The sequence below is a fragment of the Umbelopsis ramanniana genome, assembly GCF_025399195.1.
Source record: "Umbelopsis ramanniana AG unplaced genomic scaffold K450scaffold_45, whole genome shotgun sequence".
Taxonomy (NCBI): Eukaryota; Fungi; Mucoromycota; class Umbelopsidomycetes; order Umbelopsidales; family Umbelopsidaceae; genus Umbelopsis; species Umbelopsis ramanniana.
The window spans coordinates 1-17,429 of NW_026252131.1; the positions used below are offsets into that span (position 1 = coordinate 1).

The following is a 17,429-nucleotide window of genomic DNA, read 5'->3' on the forward strand; positions in this document are numbered from 1 at the left end:
TGTTGCTCAGGATTTGGGGGTACATTATCTGCGACGGTGTTGGCTGCAAGTTGCTGAGCTACGCGCATTTGACGAAAAGAAAACTTTCCTATTGTTAAATTTTTGTTTGTCCTACGAAATGAAATTTTTTCGGTCACGTCTACAGTGTAACCTTTATCCAATATCTCCTTCAAAGTAACTAATCTCTTCGGTATCATAATCTTTTTCGACAGAGGCGTTCCAAAGATACGTTGAATAACTGTTTCTCGCAGTGTAACACAACAGGCTTCTTGCATTCCCCAGTCGAGCTCAATGTCGAAAAGAGTTACTGCCATCAGAGATGCTGCAGCTTTAGTTTGAAGATTTCCTTCAATCCAGTCTCTAACTGCTCGTATAAAATTCGCATTTTCACTTCGTTTGCCAGACCGAAGAGCGTCCAAAGTTATACCGAAGAGTGATGAGAAATCTGTATATTTGAAAATCTCTCTCTCCCGTCGACATATACTATCCGTGCTATAGACAGCCTCTATGCAACTTTCGAAAGTATCACATTCTAGCACTCTGATGCAGCGAAGCATCTCTTCTAAGTCTTTGTCTCCAATAACCATTTTGAATGAAGTCATAGGAGTCTCCAAAAAGCCCGCTTCAATAAAGTGTCTATCTAGTTGTACAGCGCAATTGCCTTTTATATATTGCGCACATCCAGTGATTACCGATGTGAGATCCTTAATACCATCTGAGCATATGAAGCCGTATGGCATCGCCACTTTCGATTGATCCACTATTATAGAACCTGTAGTGATGTTTTTGGGTTTTACATCATCGTTCTTTGTAAAGTCAATTTGTATTTCCGGAGCATTGTGAATGTCATTTTCTTTATCAGCGTAGAGCTGACTATACAATTTACTGTAGTCTACGTCAATGATCGTATTTGATTGCCGCATGTTGTCCATGCTAACTGTCAACTTGCGGCTGGTCGTTTCTCGGTGATACTCCGTGATTGAATGTAGCTTGACAGTCTTCAGCATCATTCTTATAGAACACCAGTCAGGTTTCTCAAAAAAGCTCATTTCATTCCATTCGGGATAAATGATATCAAAGCCTTTTTTGTCTTCGCTACTGAGATCATTGGCATCGAAAAATATATAATTCTTGGGTACTTTGTCCATGTCGAAAGCAAAAGAGAAATGGAATGTATTTTTAACGACGCTGTGGTACTTATGGCTTGTATGTTGTGACACGCATATCATGCGTCTATTTTTCTGGAGCCGAACAGCCTTAATATACTGGCAGAGATGCGGTTGTAAAAATGGAGCTCAAGTAAGTTTTCAGCATTTAAATATGTCTCATCTTAAAGATATAAAAAGCTGCTATGATTTGCGAATTGCCATAGAGGCCACAAAATAGGAGGAAAGTAAGCTAAATAGTACGCGTCGGAACACCTTCCCTGCTTAATATTATTTGCCGCTATTATACACCTTCAAGTAGGTTTTTATTTTCCTTCGTACGTCAGCATGCTTTTGTTCAAAGTGCCTTAAGTATCAATGCCTTTTGGTTGAACACATAGGATAGATTGCTGGAAGATACTTAAAGAGGAAATCATGCCTCATGATTCCTGTTGCTCATTGCGAAATCTCTTAAGGGAAAAATCACTCTCCCTGTCAACATAATTAAGCTTCCGTTGCCTCGTTCCGGGTGGTTCTTCTTCTCTCTTTTCCTCTTTATGACTTAACAATTGGCTGAAAAAACACAACAACTTTCACTCTTAAGGGGTTTAGCCGCTGAGTAGGTCATATGACTACTTGCTCATAGGCACTAAGCATCAGAGGAGAACCAACGTCCTGTTGGTAAAGCTTCCAATGCAAGTATCAGATATCCTGTATAAACCTCTAGATATACACATCTCCGGCAACCTCAATTCATTCTGTAAGTTCTATGGGAAATACACGTATTTATGTCATAAAAACATGTGGTATTCCCCTTACTGTATCTTTTACACCAAATGTTTAAATTGACTATCCATGCTAAGAGCAGTATACTGGAGATTGCGTAAATGTCGCAGGGTGAGTTTAAGTCTATGTAACTTAGGCATTCACCGGAGAAAATTTGCATTATTGCTCGCTACTAAGGTGAATTTCATCATTTATAACTGGAAGTCAACTTACGCAGTATTGACGTTAAATTGATCTAGCTCTGGGAAGGACACATCGATTCGACAAGTTGGTGTCGCATAGGAGTTGTCGAGTTTGAAATGACTTATATCTGGGCGAGAACGATGACGAAATGATGGGAGGACATGACGTAAGAAATGAAAACGTTATAGGAGTGCGCTGAAGTCAGAAATAAGTGGAATGGAGTTGGGAAATGGCGGAATGTTGAACAACATTCGTGTCTTCCTCAAGGTTAAAAATGAATTCGAGGTTCCAAGAAATATTTGAAAGGCCGCTTACGTCAAAATTTTGCTTGGCCGCCTGTAGTTCTGAAGTGGATTTTGTAATATATTGTATCGCCCAAACTCATTAAGGCCCTTTTCTGTATGTTTACCATATAAACACTGTATTTTAATGAGTGGGTTTTTAAATATGAAGCGCTGTACTTTCCACTGCGGTTTCGCGTGAGCAAGAGCTGCCCTGATACCTATCACCACCAGTCCCATACCTCAAATATAGAAGCGTTGAAAGACTGAACCACACCCTAGCTATACTGTTACAAGAGATATATTATCAAGCATTACGCTAATTGGACCTTTTGTCGGAAAAGTTCTCTAGGAAATTCGCTAAAGTCCATCGGGTGTTTGAGCATGATGCTAGAGACCTCTCTCCCACCACCTCTACTCAGGTTTTAGATCACTACAGTACATATCGACCAGGATTATATAACTTTTAAATTATTGCTCGAAGATTTAGCGAATGAATGGGAAATGATTATAGCATCTCTAAGCACATGTTCTTTCAATCCTTTGGGACTGAACTAAGAAGTATAGTAACACGCTCCGTGTCAGACTTTCTTCATAAGGGTTGTTAATGATAGTGTATTGTATGCTAGGATATTTTTGCGACGACATTACTAACATAGCTTATGTACAGACCTACCAATGTATAACTTTGCTCTACATGACTCCAAAAATGACCATAATTGATATCTCTTCCCATCCTATTATGGTATGCATTGTAAGATTGACGACGTTGATAAGAAGAATGTACCTTAAGGAACAAAGCATATTCATCAAGGTCGAGTGTTTATTTTATAAGATGAGTCAAACGCTTTTTCTTCATGCCAAACCTGGAGCTCCAATGGCATCATTGTGCAGCATCCTGATTTTTGATTTATGATAAAGCCAGTACTTTCCAATATGCGTCTTCAAAATCATATCATTTTTAAGAGGACGGTGGAACTTACTACAGTCTTCAGTAAGAGTGGCGGTTAACGGTTACAGCTTTGTTCAAGGGTAGTGCGACTCGCTTTTTGGACACCTCGGATGAGAGATTTAGCGTTCTGGAGGGATACAATGACAATGCTAGTATAGTTAAATGCAGCCTTACACAGCACCTTGATACTGCATGCGCATTTTGGTGATGTACTCGTGTGAAATAATTCTATTCACACTTGATTACGTGGTATTCTTGTTAATTCGAGACGATGTATTACTTCTCAAGAGGAGGACTCGCAGTACTTCAGCAAAAACATTGTCCGATCTAGACTAACTAATATGAGGACGATCAATCAGTACTCAAGCGTTATCTCATTCCAGTCATGAATGTAAAGTTTGATCCCTATCATAGTACCCTTGGTATTACTCACTTTTAAAAGGTTACAAATAATTTCACAATTATGCTTTGATAGATAATAGACGTCCTTTGACTATCTACTATACTACTGACTTATTACTTATCGAGTTTCTCTGAATCTTGCTCAATGACTACCCCTAACGCTAGCAATCATATTCTTTCTGAGCGATATGATTACATGCTACTCTCTGTTCCTTTGGTTTCCATCTTCTAACACCTTGCTTCTTTACACTTAACACTATCAAGTAATCAAATCGGTTCCTCGTTACAGGTCTAAGGCAATTCATGGACAAACAAGTCACTGCCTCCCATGGGATGTTCAAAAACGCTTATAACAAAGGAAAAGCACTTTAGAAGTGTTAAAAAAAATTATATAGCTATGCTTGAGTGCCAAAACTCGGCTATTTTGGTCTAGGAAACGAAAGGTATAGCATTCAGAAGGGACACTTAAATGGAACACAGTTGGCTAACGCAGAGTAATGCTTGAAGGCTAGAAAGAAGTTTACACGTTATTGAGGAAAAGATGCAACGATTCGCAAGTAAGTAGTACAGGTTATTTGTGAAGCAGTGTGAGAAGGAGAAAGAGCTCAGTTTTCTATTATTTGAACTCACTTTCAATGCAATTCACATTTTTATTTATTATTGAAGAAACTCAATGTCTTTAGTCATTGCTATCATTGTAATCGCTGCTCTCGACGGATCATTGTTATGCCCATCAATTGGCCATCAAATGAACCTAACTTTTGAAAGTAATGACCGCGAGGCTTCCTATGAGCAGTGGTAGCAAATACAACTAAAAGCTAAAAATAATGCGTTACCATGCTCCTTATGAATGAAAACCTTGTAGAAAAGACCATTTTGCCTTTCTTCTGTATATAGTCTATATACCTCATTTAAACGCATATTGAAGACATCATAATTTTAAAACTATCTTGCAGGACTTCGAATGCGTTCTGTTTCACGGCATTTCTTTCGTACGTTGGACTTATAAAGTCGTAGGAGCCGCAGATCTTCTCGTAATCGGACACCCAGAACATGTGTTCGTCCGTTTGATTGTCAGAATAGCATCAAGTTCACTTCTGCCGATTAAACAGAGATTTTATGGAGAATATACTGGCTAAATTTTTATTTGAGTATTTTAATACATTACGAATAGAGAACAAATGAGGAAATGTAAGCTATTTCATAAAATATTCGTCAAATCTTACCTGTTTACAGCTATCGTGCATGAATGTCATTATCTGCTCCTCATCATTTGGTGAACTACCGAGGTTGTATACTTCTGTTACCTAGCTGAATGTGAATCTACCATTCTGTGTATCTTACCTGGCAAGGGCAGCCAGTCTCTAACCCAAAAACACAGTTGGGTTAGCGGAAGGATCACGCACCAGCTTGAAATAAATTTGCGATAAGCAAGATTGGCCTATGGACCTCTAGCTCATCCTCCACATCAGTGAGTTTGCTACAGCCTTAAAAAACTGAAGCTACGGAATAGGTAGAAGAAGGGTGTTCTCTTTAGCAACGAAAGGATGGAAAAAAATGAACCCTTGTTAACCACAAATGGTCACATGTGAGGGGCAACAGTATCAATTCAGCTGTCACGGGCAAAACCTCACCAAAACAGATTATTGAACGTTCATCTTACTTTTCAGATCATTACTTCATTCTTCAACCTTTGGTAATTGAGTTGTCTTCAACATGACTGCCCACAATGTCAGAACCTTCATTTCCCGCAAGACAGTTGACGACCTGTTAAGAGAACTGAAACCTCAGTCCGATTTGGTAGACGTCGCCTCCAGTGAAACTTTGGAAATAGTCTTTGACACTCTACTGGCCAACGACATTCTATCTGTGCCAGTGTATAAAGAAAATTCGCAGCCAAAAGAATACATTGGATTTGTCAGTGCGCTGAATTTGCTGAGATTGATAGTGAACAACGTAAGTTTTGGGATGTAACGACTGTGGGAACTTTTTTCTTTGCCATACATGCCAACACATTATATTTGTACGATGGCGCTATAAACAGACGAATTTGGAAAACCTGAAGACTCATCCAGATATTTTGCAACAACCAGTCTCCGTTGCGTTTGAAGAGAATATAGAACAAGCAGAGATATCGGTGAAGTCCACGGATCCACTGTCCTCCATCTTGAATCGCTTATCGCGAGACAGATTTCACAGAGTGCTAGTCACATCTGACCACAGGGAGCCTATTGTAGTGTCACAGAGAGACTTACTTCGATACTTTCATTCGCATAACCATGAACTTGGGAAAGTACTGGATGTTTCCGCGTCGAACGTCACAATGGTTGCTCTAGGTGATAAAACGGTACAATCAATTAACTTTCGACACACTGCATGGGACGCTTTTACTAGGATAGCTAGTCTCAATCCCTTTTCAGCGATAGCTGTGTTAGATGATGATGAAGGGCTTGTCGCTGAAATATCGGCTGGTGATCTCCGTGGCTTGAACCGAAGACGCATACCTGACTTGAGTTCTCCAATCATCACTTTCTTAAAAGGTACTCATGGTGACGATGGTATTTTGCCTCTGATATGCCATAAAAGATTCACCTTGCAACAAGTAATGGCTGCCTTGGTTCTTGGTCAAGGCCATCGGATTTGGCTCTGTAACCCTGACGATACTGTGGAAGGTGTGGTGACTTTGACAGATGTTTTGGTCGCTCTCAACGATGACGCTGCTCTCCTTCAATAAGTATTGTCTTTGCCAAAGTATTTACTGTATAGGATAGCCATATTACTACTCCTCATTTACCTTCACGCAACTCTCCCTTGATTATTTTTCTTGTATATAAAGAACAAAATACATTGTACATAGCAGAAGATGGTGTCCAAATAGAGAGGTAATAGTAGGGTGGTCAAATCACATCTGATAACAAATATCGGAATTCCAAGAATGTACTTTATTGTCAGAATACTTGCGTGGCAGAATGCTTATCTCTCTTAGCTTTCCTTTTATCGATAACTGTCGTTAATCATCTTTAGTGATGTCCCACACTACATGTAACATTGTCGCTGAGGTAAAGAAATATAGAAGAAGAGGTGGCGAAAGGGAAACGAAGGTCATAGTAAGGTCAAATGCGTCCAAAAGGCGGAGATGGCGTTGATATATACATCATAGCATTTTTGTCTATGGTGTGTTCCAAGATAGCCAAGTTCTTGTTCGTATGCAAAAGGAGTAGGATGAGATTGAGAGAGACAGAGCGAGAAGAGTGACTCAAGCTTGAACTGTGCAGACGCAGTGGCAATCGCAGAGGCTGATTTCGTAGCATCATCCTTTAGCCATTCTTAATGCGGCGCAAGGTTTTGAGATACTCTGCCACCAATTCAGATTTCAATATCAAGTCATACGTCTTGACTGCATTTCGGAACCTGTGAGGGCAGCAGTGCTCTATTAATGAGTGCCAATGCCTATTGTCTCTTTTCGGATTGCTTGTACTCACCAGTCTCTTTCAGATATTTGCCCACGTTTGCCTGACTTTCTTGTCGCCGCAAACACTTGATTTCTCAGGTGCCGCAGTAAGTCATCCATTGATTCCAGTTCTTCAGCAGCCTCAACCTTCTCGCTATGCTTATAATGCCACGAATAAGGAAGAAGAAACAAATTGGGTAACTCTGTATCCTTGTTGAAACGTGGAAGTGCATTTGAAAAGGAGATCAAGCCTTCAATGCTGATGGTGAGTCGTCAAATTCTTTTGGTACTGCTTGCCCTCCAAAATCTTACCCTGCCACTCCAGCTTGGAATCCGAGAGTACGGATTTTAATAACAAATTATTACGATCGTATACTTGCTGACAGAGCTCTAATTCGCTGCACTTGTTGTTGACAAAAACTACGTACCAGACAATGTTTAAATCGAATAACGTTTTCGCTGCTTATCAAGTACAATAACTTACCTATCTGAGGTTGAACATTCATCTCAGGCCGACTTAAGCCTAGTTTCTCCAACGGAATGAGAGGAAACTCAGGAATACCATGTTTCAACATATCCGCTCGTTTCAGACATCGAATCATCTCCATATCAGCATCTGCGCCTTCTGAGACCACCAGTATTACGTCGCTAATTGCCAATAAGAACATGATACTGTGAAGGGACTGAAAGAAAGAAGATAAGTACACCAATAGCAAAAATACAGAGGTTACCGTAACTCACCTTGAGGTCGCGCCAAATCTCGGCAGGGATTCCGTCAAGAGAGCCATAACGCAATGTATGCTCCAATACCGACCAACTTAGTACGGGTTGTGTATCCAATAGAATGATACGCTCAGCCGTGACATACATATCAATACCAGTTGTCTGATGATCTAAAGGTTTCGTTGCTGGTGCAATTGTAAAGGTCTGCGGTTGCAAACTGTCAATATGTCGGTAGTGAAAAGAGCTCGCATTTGCAACCCATACATACATTTTGGGGATCCTCAGAGAAGGCAGACAAAACAGTAGATTTACCAGCACCCTGCTTTCCAATGACTCCTACTACAAAATGTCCAGGATAGTCTGCTAATGCCTAGGATATTGTAGTGGTCAGGAGACGTTACTGTAGCACGACTTGCAAGATGAAAAATGCCTTGTTTACCCTGAGCGCAGCATCGACACGAAAACTTTCAAAGGAATCCATAATTTTTGTAATAGAAGCAGCGTTTGGAGCCTCCTCTTGCATGGGGTGCATATCTTCTGGTCTCGAGCGGCTTGAAGGAGGATTCCTGTCAAGTTGAGGTGATGGTTTTGCATCGCGCCGTTCTAGGATAACTGGAGTTTGTAGTATGGTCTTTGGAGCAACTGATACTGTTTCTCGCTTTTGCCCGCCTTCCTACGTTACGATTAAATAAATTCGACGTGATGAGATCTCTATAAAGCATGGAGTCAGAATATGCTCAACATATAGGTACCTTCTTGCGACGGCGATCCCGCGAACGCTTTTCATTGGTGGCTCCAAAATCGAACAGCTGTCGCTTTGGTTGCCCATCCGGTCCAACAGACTGGAGTGAAGCGCCAGGTACACCAGCAATGGCATACCTACCACGCTCTTCTGATGGCATGGTCGCTTGCGGAGAACGTCTTCTGACGCTCTTTCGATTTTTGATGAATGGAATAGTGTAATTTCGATCACGTGCTATGCTTCATAGAGCCATTTGAAACCATGGTGCTGAATATCATCGTCCATAGTTACCTATCTCATGGATTGGCTACAAGTATATAAGAGACTTCGGCACACTGACTGAATATAAGAAACCAAACTCGAATGCTGTACTTTGTTGTATCTGACTTTTGCTATATCACTGACGGCTATCGTTGTCCTGCAATTGGGCACCTTATCTATATTCTTTTGATAATCCATCGTAACCACATTCGAAAGCTAGCAGCTCTTCATAGATACAGAAAAAACTTTTTTATTGGTATGCGAACAGAAAAGTAGAGCAAAGGGCAACGAGTTCAAACAAAGTATCATAAAAGGATGTTTACAAAACACCTTTTTGCCATTTTTTTTTCTCTCGCGCAAGAGGATATGTTACAAGTAGACATGCGTTGAGGATGAATGAGGATGTTGGTTTGGTAGAGTAGGAGCCAAATTACAACTTGGACTTGGAGTTGACTTGGACAATGTCATCATAGAGTTGAGTAGTCAAGAAGTCCTTATAAGCAGCGACTTCACCAGAAATTTGAGTAGCAAGGTGTCTCTTGGCAGAGTCATACTTGGAGCTAGCATACTTGTCACCCAATTGCTTCTTAAGGCGGTTGATTTCCTCATCCAAAAACTTGGAAAGCAACTCGGGGGTGACCTGAGTACCTTCTTGAGTGCGGGGCTTGTGGTGAGCCCATTGCCAGAGCTGTGATCGGGAAATTTCAGCAGTAGCAGCATCTTCCATAAGGTTCATGATGGGGACACATCCAGAACCACGGAGCCAAGCCTCAGTGTATGTCAAGCAAATATCAATGTTATCGCGAATACCCTTCTCAGTAATGGCACCCTTGAAGTTGATGTTGAGCAAGTCGGAAGCAGCAACAACAACATCGTCACGGCGAATATGAATTTGGTTAGGTTGAGGCATGTATTCGTTGAAGACTTCCAAAGCGATCTTGGCAAGATCAGGGTGAGCAACCCATGTACCGTCATGACCAGCATGGACTTCACGAAGCTTATCGTTGCGGACCTTGGTCATAGCAGCTTCGTTGGCCTTGGCATCGTTCTTGATAGGAATTTGAGCAGCCATACCACCCATAGCATGGACACCACGCTTGTGGCAAGTCTGAATAAGAAGACGGACATAGGCATCCATGAAGGGGACAGTCATAGAGACATCGGAACGATCAGGAAGAACGTATTCAGGGTTAAGTCTGAACTTCTTAATGAAAGAGAAAATGTAATCCCATCGTCCACAGTTGAGGCCAGAGGAGTGATCACGGAGTTCATAGATAATTTCGTCCATTTCGTAAGCAGCCAAGATGGTTTCGATCAAGACAGTACCACGGATAGTACCACGGGGAATGTTAAGCATATCCTGAGCAACGTTGAAAACGTCGTTCCAAAGTCTGGCTTCGAGATGAGATTCCATCTTGGGAAGATAGAAGTAAGGACCGGATCCATTCTTGATAAGCTGGTGAGCATTGTGGTAGAAATAGAGACCAAAGTCAAAGATGGAGCCAGACATAGGTTGACCGTCCACCAAGACATGCTTCTCTTCCAAATGCCATCCACGGGGTCTGAGAAAAGTAAGGGCTGGCTTAGTATCATGAACGCCTTTCACACGTGAAAATGATGTCGAACTCAAGCTTACCTGACAAGCAAGACAGCAACCTTACCATCCTTACGGAGAGTATATTGCTTTCCAGCAGGGTTGGTGAAAGAGATGGTACCACGGACAGCATCACGCAAGTTGACTTGACCGCTGATGTTGTTTTCCCAGGTAGGGGCGTTGGAGTCTATGTTAGATAAAATGCAGGATATTGTTAATGCCTGTAATCAATCTGACTTTTACCCAATCACATAGCTCTTCCCATGCTTACCTTCAAAATCAGCCATGAAGGTCTTGGCTCCAGAGTTCAAAGCATTGATGACCATCTTGCGGTCAACTGGGCCAGTGATCTCGACACGACGGTCCTGCAATCCAGGAGCAGGAGCAGCAGCACGCCAGTTGGGATCATTGCGAATGAAAGCAGTCTCAGGAAGGAAACCAGGAAGAACTCCTCGGTCCAACTCTTGTTGACGGTAATTACGGCGTTGCAACAAAGACTTGCGAGTACCGTTGAAGGCACGCTGCAAAGTAGCAATGAAGGTGAGCGCTTCAGGAGTCAAGATCTCAGCTTGAGTAGCGTCGACGGGAGCAAGGATAGAAACACCAGGAACGTTGGCCATTGTTAGAAAATGAAATAATACAAAAATCCTTTGGGCGTTAACGTTTTGCTTTTATATTCATCGACGGAGAGAAGCGGAAAGGAAAAAAAAAAAATAGGTCAGCTCCACCGAGTCAGATACTTTGGAATGTACCGGGGTAAGCATCACGTGTAGTTATCATATGCTAAACCTCCCACTTTTTAAATACCCTATTACGAAATGTTTAAGAGTTGCCAGCCCATCCTCCAGCTTTCATTTTGCAGAAATGGACCAGATTGCCAGAAAAGATGAAAAGGAGAGTGATTGCATCTTAGCTGGAGTTAAATGCCATTTTTTTATTATAGCGTACACGGTGAAATGGTGTATACACCAGTATCTCTTGTTACTCCGCTCAAGGTTTCCGCAACCGGAACCAATCAAAAGCCAAATATACCGGGTAGTTTGAAAACACCCCCATCAGCCTAATTATCAATCACCGCTCGATCTTCAGTCCTAAACCATGGAAGTCAAGTATGCAGCTTACTTTATGGAAGCCTTACAACATGAATAGATGGAGAATTCAGGTTCACCTCGATGAAAGTTAGTTTCAAGAGCTGGTCGATATATGGAAACCGTTTCGTAATGCACTGATATAGACTACTTTACTTCCGCTACACACACAAAAAAACCCCCCTCCCGGTTATCGAACAATAGCCAGTCATTGTATCTCAGCCGCTGACAGTGATTGCTTGGCAGTTTCGGTCGAGTTTTATATCGTAGAAATGAGTAGTTATGCTGACGGTTTGCGACTTTATAGTTGAGAGAGCAGGAAAGCAACACGTAAAACCGATTCTCACGGTGAAAACAAACCAAAGAACTCCGCCAAACAATTTGGCTTATTATTTTCATGACTGATCCGAAATGCTGTTTGTTGGTCACCTGCATTACCGTCGAGAACACTCGTCATTTGTGGGGTAAGGATTTTGTCGATCATAATAAATTTTATTATCGAAAGACACTAGATATTTTCTCTTAGCTCCTATAAACATCTATACTGGCTATCATAAGAAGTACGTCAGGTAAGGGCACACTTGTAGTGAGGGTGTGAGAAACATGGATGGGATTTTTCAGAGTGATTTATAAAGGTTAGCTGTCCCAGCAGATGGCTGTCCACACAGTTGTCATAGCATTTCCAATGATAGCCGGCTGCAATCTACATGGATATGTCAAAATGGTAAAGCAATGTCGACTGCATGAAATAGGAGATGGCAAAGGCGCAGTGGGGGTATGTGTCGTATCAGCAAATTAAAAAAAGAAATCGCCTAATGCCTCATAGCCGCCCTCATACATTCTTTTACTTCATTTTAAAAGCCCTGCCGACTAACCCAATCCCAATAACACTTTAAATAATAGGGTTTTCAGCATATCCTTCTCTAATGGGCGATGGTGGTCGGATTCATGCTAACTCAGTAAGAGAAAATGAAAGTAGCGGACGCGGCTTCGCTGTCAATTTTTATTGATGTCTAGGCGCGATATCATCTAAGCTTCGTAGTCAAAGGCAAGGATGTCCTCCTTATGAGCGGCCAAGTCGCTGATAAACTTAAGATGAGCAGGGTGTGTAGCATAGACCTCCAAATCCTAGAATCAATACGTTAGTCATCACTCAACAGCGCAGACCCACGTCTCCATCGTTAATTACCTTCTTGCTCACGTGCTCAAATACCCAACCTATGCGAAAACGTTAACACGACAGGCATTGATACACCAAACGCTAGCTATGAAAATACTTGCCCCATTCAAAGCCCTTGCCGCGTTCAGTGAAGTTCTTGCCAGCAGTGGCCTTGGTGATTCCAGGAATGACTTCCTTGAGAGCGCACACCTTATCACAGAGCTCTCTCTTCACAGTCTCTGGAGTGGTAGGTTTGAACTTGACGAGGACTAACAATAGAAAAGCATCTGATTAGAGATAGCCAATACACCAAACGGATGTAAGCGTTCAACCGTTCATACCGATGTGAATGATAGCCATTTGTAAGCAACGTGTTTCGCAACTGCAATCTGGACAGTTTTGACAGGCTTCTGCCGGAAGGCCAGTCACTCAAATACTTGAATTTCGAGGGGCTGGGGTAATAGCCCCAAATCTGTATAACGTCTGTGTCTTTATTTCACTTCAAACAAATCAGCCTTCTGAAGCGAATTTCATATCCAAAAAAAAAAAGAAAATCATGTACAAATCCTGAACACCGGATTTTAATAGAAGACACTTTTGATTTTAACTGCCTACAGCCTACTGAAAAGAAGTGGCTGGACGTTGCGGTGCGTAATGTCAGGAAGAATTCGGAGCTGCAGTCGCGGATTATTTATCAAGATGAGAGAGTGTATTCAAACCGAGACTTCCCTACGACAAGTGAAGCTTCCTTAGTAGATAGATGTATGCAATGTTCAAGTTATAGTACGGCATGAGAATACAATGGTCTGTATGAAGTATCGTAAAGCATGCTGTTGTACGGGCAAGCAAGAACAAAATCGGTCAATCATGTATCAAAGCTACATTTTCATGCTCGTAAAGAATACCATTTCTCCCGGCAGGATAGCAATTGATTCTTTCTCGTCATCAATACTAAGCTTCTTCATTTGGATGCGGCATCAAGCAGCAGTGATTTATAATAATTTGTTCAATCTCCTTCAAATTCGTGCAGACATGTTCTAAAGTAAACATGATAGGCTGCGAGACTCATTTAATATCAAGTCGCAGAGCACCTTCATTTATTGCACTTGCAAAAGCAAAAATAACGTCAGATAATCAGTTTTCAAATTGAACAAACAGTAGCTTCCCATTAATAATCAGAACTTCGTAATGCAAAGCTCGCTGTACAAACAAGAACAGTTTCGATAGAAGGGCCATATTCACTACATTGTGATCCACTCCAAGCGTGCTACAAAGTGTCCCTACCCCAAGCCTGAGGCGTTTCACTCATCTCAAAACTAATCTCTTTCGCGTCCATTAATTGTTCGTGTGTGAGGATAGGTTTGGACAAAGCATTTCTACCATCTAAATAGAGTGATTTGACATATGGCATGGAAGGTGCTCCAGGTGCTGATATGACCAAATTTTGCTGTCGTCCTGGCAAGTCGAGGATTACCTTATCGAATGCTGGTGTGCCTATCATATACTCTCCAGTTGTTGGGTTGACAGGGTAAAAACCTAGATAATTAAAGAAAGCCCAAGCACTCATTTGACCACAGTCTAAATATCGGGACAGGTCAACAAAAATTTCACTGGATTTTGAACCTTCAGGAAAATAATAATAGTAAAAAAAATACCTTCATTTCCACTCAATCCGTCCACAGAAACGTTATAGCTTGTCTGGAGAAGATCTCGGATTACAGATTGTGTCTTGTGCGGCTTATTTGCATAGAGATAAGCAAAGGGTGTAGCGTGTGAGGGTTCGTTACTCTGATCGTTGTGACCGCCTTGAAAGTATGTATCGAGTTTATTTTCAAATGCTTCGGTTCCATTGAACAATGATCGCAGCCCAGAAAAGTTATGCGGCACATTAAACGTATAAATCCACTTGTTTCCTTCCGTCCATGTTGAAGCATCGTCATTCCAACTGCCATCCTCCATTCTTGCCTCCATGAACGTCGTATCGTTATTGAAAACGTGCCGATAATTTTCACTTCTCTCTAAGAAGAAGTTCGATTCGTTCTTGTGTCCTGTGTAATTAGCCACCACGGCCACGGAGAAGTCGGCCCAAGCATATTCTAATGTGCGTGTTCCAGCTTCAGCTGTGCGGATTGCCGGTACCCATCCATTCTTCTTGTATAAGGTCAATCCAGCCCTGACTTCCAGCGGTGTCTTTTCCTCTCGGTCATAGTATTGGAGTATCAGATCGTCTTTAGGTGGCACCATAGCGTCTTTCCATACCGCCTTCCATGCCGTGTCCAGATCGAAGTCGTCTATACCCTTACGAAGTGCCTCAGCAATCATAGAAGATGCCCATGTGCATACCATTATATTGGTCTCAACCAGATTTTCCCACATCGGCAGTCTGCCAGATTCTTTGTACGTTTGGAGCATAGATGTGATCATGCCGGGAACCCTCTCAGGTGCAAACATGATCAAAAATGCCCATTCTGCTCTAAAGATATCCCATATTGAGTAACCAGTGTAAGAGAAGGCGCCTTTGTGAACTCTGTCGTCATAACCCGAATAATAGTAGATGCCGGTCTCATTTGATTCTGACTTTTCGTTGGGATACTATCGCGCATGAAATTTTTTATCATTGCCTATTCTAAACATGGCAGCCAGTGTGTATCCGATGAAAAATTATCTCAACTCTTTCCTTACCTGTAGAGAATGAAACATACCAGTGTATAGGATTGTTAGCTGGTCCTGAGACGCACCTTCGATATTGACTCGGTCCAATTTTTCTGCCCAAAGGGATTCAATCTGTCTCGATGTTTCCTCTAGCGTTGTGCCGTCGGGAATCTCGGTGTCCAAGTTCTTGCGTGCTTGCTCAATTGATATAAAAGATGTACCCACTCTAACGTTCACTTGATCTGTTTTTTCTGGGAATATGACATAGGCTGATAGTCCACTACTGATCATGGTGGTCTTATTTTCGTGCATTTTCCCATTGGTAATTGTTCCCCAAGAAGAAAACGGTTGGTCAAACCTTGCTACGAAATATCCATTGAAATTGTTCGCCTTAAATGGACCAAGCTTGTAATCTTGTCTTTCTGGATTTCGCCCAAAAATCTCCCGTTGATTGGGAGAAATTGTAATTTCGCCCTCTATGGTTTCTCTTGTCGCATCCACTATGACATGCGAAGAAGACCTGCTATTGAAACTGAAGCGCATTGATCCAACTCTGGAAGTAGCGGTTGTTTCCGCTGTAATAGTTTGACCAGTCTCGGCATGCATTGTTACTTTATAATAATACGGGGTAGCAGTTTCTTGGTCATGTGTGAACGGTAAACCACGGTCAGCAAAATTAGTCTTGACATCACCAACTCCTGGAGCAACTACCACTTGCCCAAACTCGCCCATCCAAATCTGAAAACATGATTAATTAACACATCTTATTTACCTCACGCTTATAAACATGCAAAATTGCGACCTACTGCTGGTTGATGAGTTCCAATGAAACCGTGGATAGCTGTGTCGGAATATCGGTAAGGGCAGGTACTGACATTATTTATTCTCGTCATGGCTGACCACCTTGTCATAGCGAAAGGAGGAGCTAGTTCACGTATGAGTCATGGAGCATACACCTAAAAATCACAACTTTACGTTTTGCCTTACCTGTTGATGGAATCATGCCACCGTATTCGCTCTGTGTGAAGTTACTATCGGTTCCAATAAGAGGATCCACATATTTCAGATTTCCTTTTGCGGATGATGGAGGTAGTTTGGCGGTGGCAAGATGGGCAAGCGCCACCACTTTAACAATAACAAAGATGAAGCCACCTTTCATGGGATGGAAGTAAGGAAGCGTTCAATACGACTTTTGCGTAAGAACCAAATTTAAACCCAAAGAAAGAAGAAAAGGGACCTTGTTTTATAGGATTTGGATTATAGCTGGTGAGAAGTGTAACATGACCTTGAGGAACCCCCAAATATCAATAGCACCGTAATATGTTGATTAAACATGAGCCGTGAGATATTAGAAGCTACTGCAAGATTATCTAATACTGGAAGTTACGGCAATAAATAAGCTGTAATTGCGCGTTCTGGGAGCATTCCAAAATATTTTACGGTTTTTATCTGTTCCGTACCGTATGTGCTATGCCTGGACAAAGATCTATCAAGGGGAGTGGGTGAAACTATATAAAGCCAGGCAAGTGGCTACCTATGCGAGCCATATTCAATCTGTAATTGTCAATGTTATACTATTGTTTATGAAAGGAGCATGGCTACCTTGAGCCGTTACCGGGCGAGTCGTTACCAGTCGTTGTTTGTTGAAAAGGTGCCTCCTTGAGCTACAGTGTTCCATGATTCTAGAAGATAGAAAGATAATAATATTTGGCCATGGTGAATAAAACTTTTTATAACGTAAACAGTATGTATCGGCCATTCAGATCGTAAAAAATGGGACTGAACCAGATAAACCACACAAATCATAATAAGAAATAACTAAAGGTACGGTATTTGATCTCATTTGTCTGCCTAGGCTTAGCCATTTAGTTTTTTGTAGAGAATCACCATTTAACTTTGGGTCGCAGGTGACAGAAAGCCCTAGTCAAACCGCTTTAGTTTTGAGGACAACAGCTCAGCGAGCGGTAGCCCCAGGCCAAATCATGCCCCGACGGGCCCATCTGGCAAAGA

The 17,429-nt window shown here is 41.8% G+C and overlaps 7 protein-coding genes across 7 annotated transcripts; 1 reads left to right on the forward strand and 6 right to left on the reverse strand.

Annotated features, from left to right (window-relative positions):
• Positions 1-153: 153 nt before the first annotated feature.
• On the reverse strand, positions 154-1,148 carry K450DRAFT_282240 (uncharacterized protein; the record flags this gene model as incomplete). Its single annotated transcript, XM_051593425.1, has 2 exons — positions 154-200; positions 263-1,148. 2 exons carry the CDS (start codon positions 1,146-1,148, stop codon positions 154-156), a joined length of 933 nt encoding a protein of 310 aa, XP_051442784.1.
• Positions 1,149-1,681: 533 nt separating this feature from the next.
• Positions 1,682-2,258, reverse strand: K450DRAFT_249971 (uncharacterized protein). Its single transcript, XM_051590487.1, has one exon. It carries the CDS (start codon positions 2,089-2,091, stop codon positions 1,894-1,896), a length of 198 nt encoding a protein of 65 aa, XP_051442785.1. The 5' UTR covers positions 2,092-2,258; the 3' UTR covers positions 1,682-1,893.
• Positions 2,259-5,275: 3,017 nt separating this feature from the next.
• Positions 5,276-6,612, forward strand: K450DRAFT_301602 (uncharacterized protein). The gene is made up of 2 exons (XM_051593750.1): positions 5,276-5,705; positions 5,794-6,612. The coding sequence occupies exons 1-2, from the start codon at positions 5,466-5,468 to the stop codon at positions 6,481-6,483; spliced, it is 930 nt and encodes a 309-aa protein (XP_051442786.1). The 5' UTR covers positions 5,276-5,465; the 3' UTR covers positions 6,484-6,612.
• Positions 6,613-6,919: 307 nt separating this feature from the next.
• K450DRAFT_249978 (uncharacterized protein) lies at positions 6,920-8,843 on the reverse strand. The gene is made up of 8 exons (XM_051590488.1): positions 8,676-8,843; positions 8,363-8,596; positions 8,192-8,293; positions 7,942-8,127; positions 7,685-7,883; positions 7,513-7,620; positions 7,232-7,451; positions 6,920-7,160 (listed from the first exon to the last, which is right to left on the reverse strand). The coding sequence occupies exons 1-8, from the start codon at positions 8,823-8,825 to the stop codon at positions 7,067-7,069; spliced, it is 1,293 nt and encodes a 430-aa protein (XP_051442787.1). The 5' UTR covers positions 8,826-8,843; the 3' UTR covers positions 6,920-7,066.
• Positions 8,844-9,150: 307 nt separating this feature from the next.
• On the reverse strand, positions 9,151-11,214 carry K450DRAFT_249983 (uncharacterized protein). Its single transcript, XM_051590489.1, has 3 exons — positions 10,792-11,214; positions 10,563-10,707; positions 9,151-10,488 (listed from the first exon to the last, which is right to left on the reverse strand). Exons 1-3 carry the CDS (start codon positions 11,138-11,140, stop codon positions 9,357-9,359), a joined length of 1,626 nt encoding a protein of 541 aa, XP_051442788.1. The 5' UTR covers positions 11,141-11,214; the 3' UTR covers positions 9,151-9,356.
• Positions 11,215-12,573: 1,359 nt separating this feature from the next.
• K450DRAFT_249987 (uncharacterized protein) lies at positions 12,574-13,251 on the reverse strand. The gene is made up of 4 exons (XM_051590490.1): positions 13,109-13,251; positions 12,890-13,036; positions 12,798-12,826; positions 12,574-12,736 (listed from the first exon to the last, which is right to left on the reverse strand). The coding sequence occupies exons 1-4, from the start codon at positions 13,125-13,127 to the stop codon at positions 12,638-12,640; spliced, it is 294 nt and encodes a 97-aa protein (XP_051442789.1). The 5' UTR covers positions 13,128-13,251; the 3' UTR covers positions 12,574-12,637.
• A 598-nt stretch (positions 13,252-13,849) lies between these two features.
• Positions 13,850-16,444, reverse strand: K450DRAFT_249990 (uncharacterized protein). The gene is made up of 5 exons (XM_051590491.1): positions 16,407-16,444; positions 16,226-16,344; positions 15,450-16,157; positions 14,423-15,359; positions 13,850-14,345 (listed from the first exon to the last, which is right to left on the reverse strand). Exons 1-5 carry the CDS (start codon positions 16,420-16,422, stop codon positions 14,035-14,037), a joined length of 2,091 nt encoding a protein of 696 aa, XP_051442790.1. The 5' UTR covers positions 16,423-16,444; the 3' UTR covers positions 13,850-14,034.
• Positions 16,445-17,429: the final 985 nt, after the last annotated feature.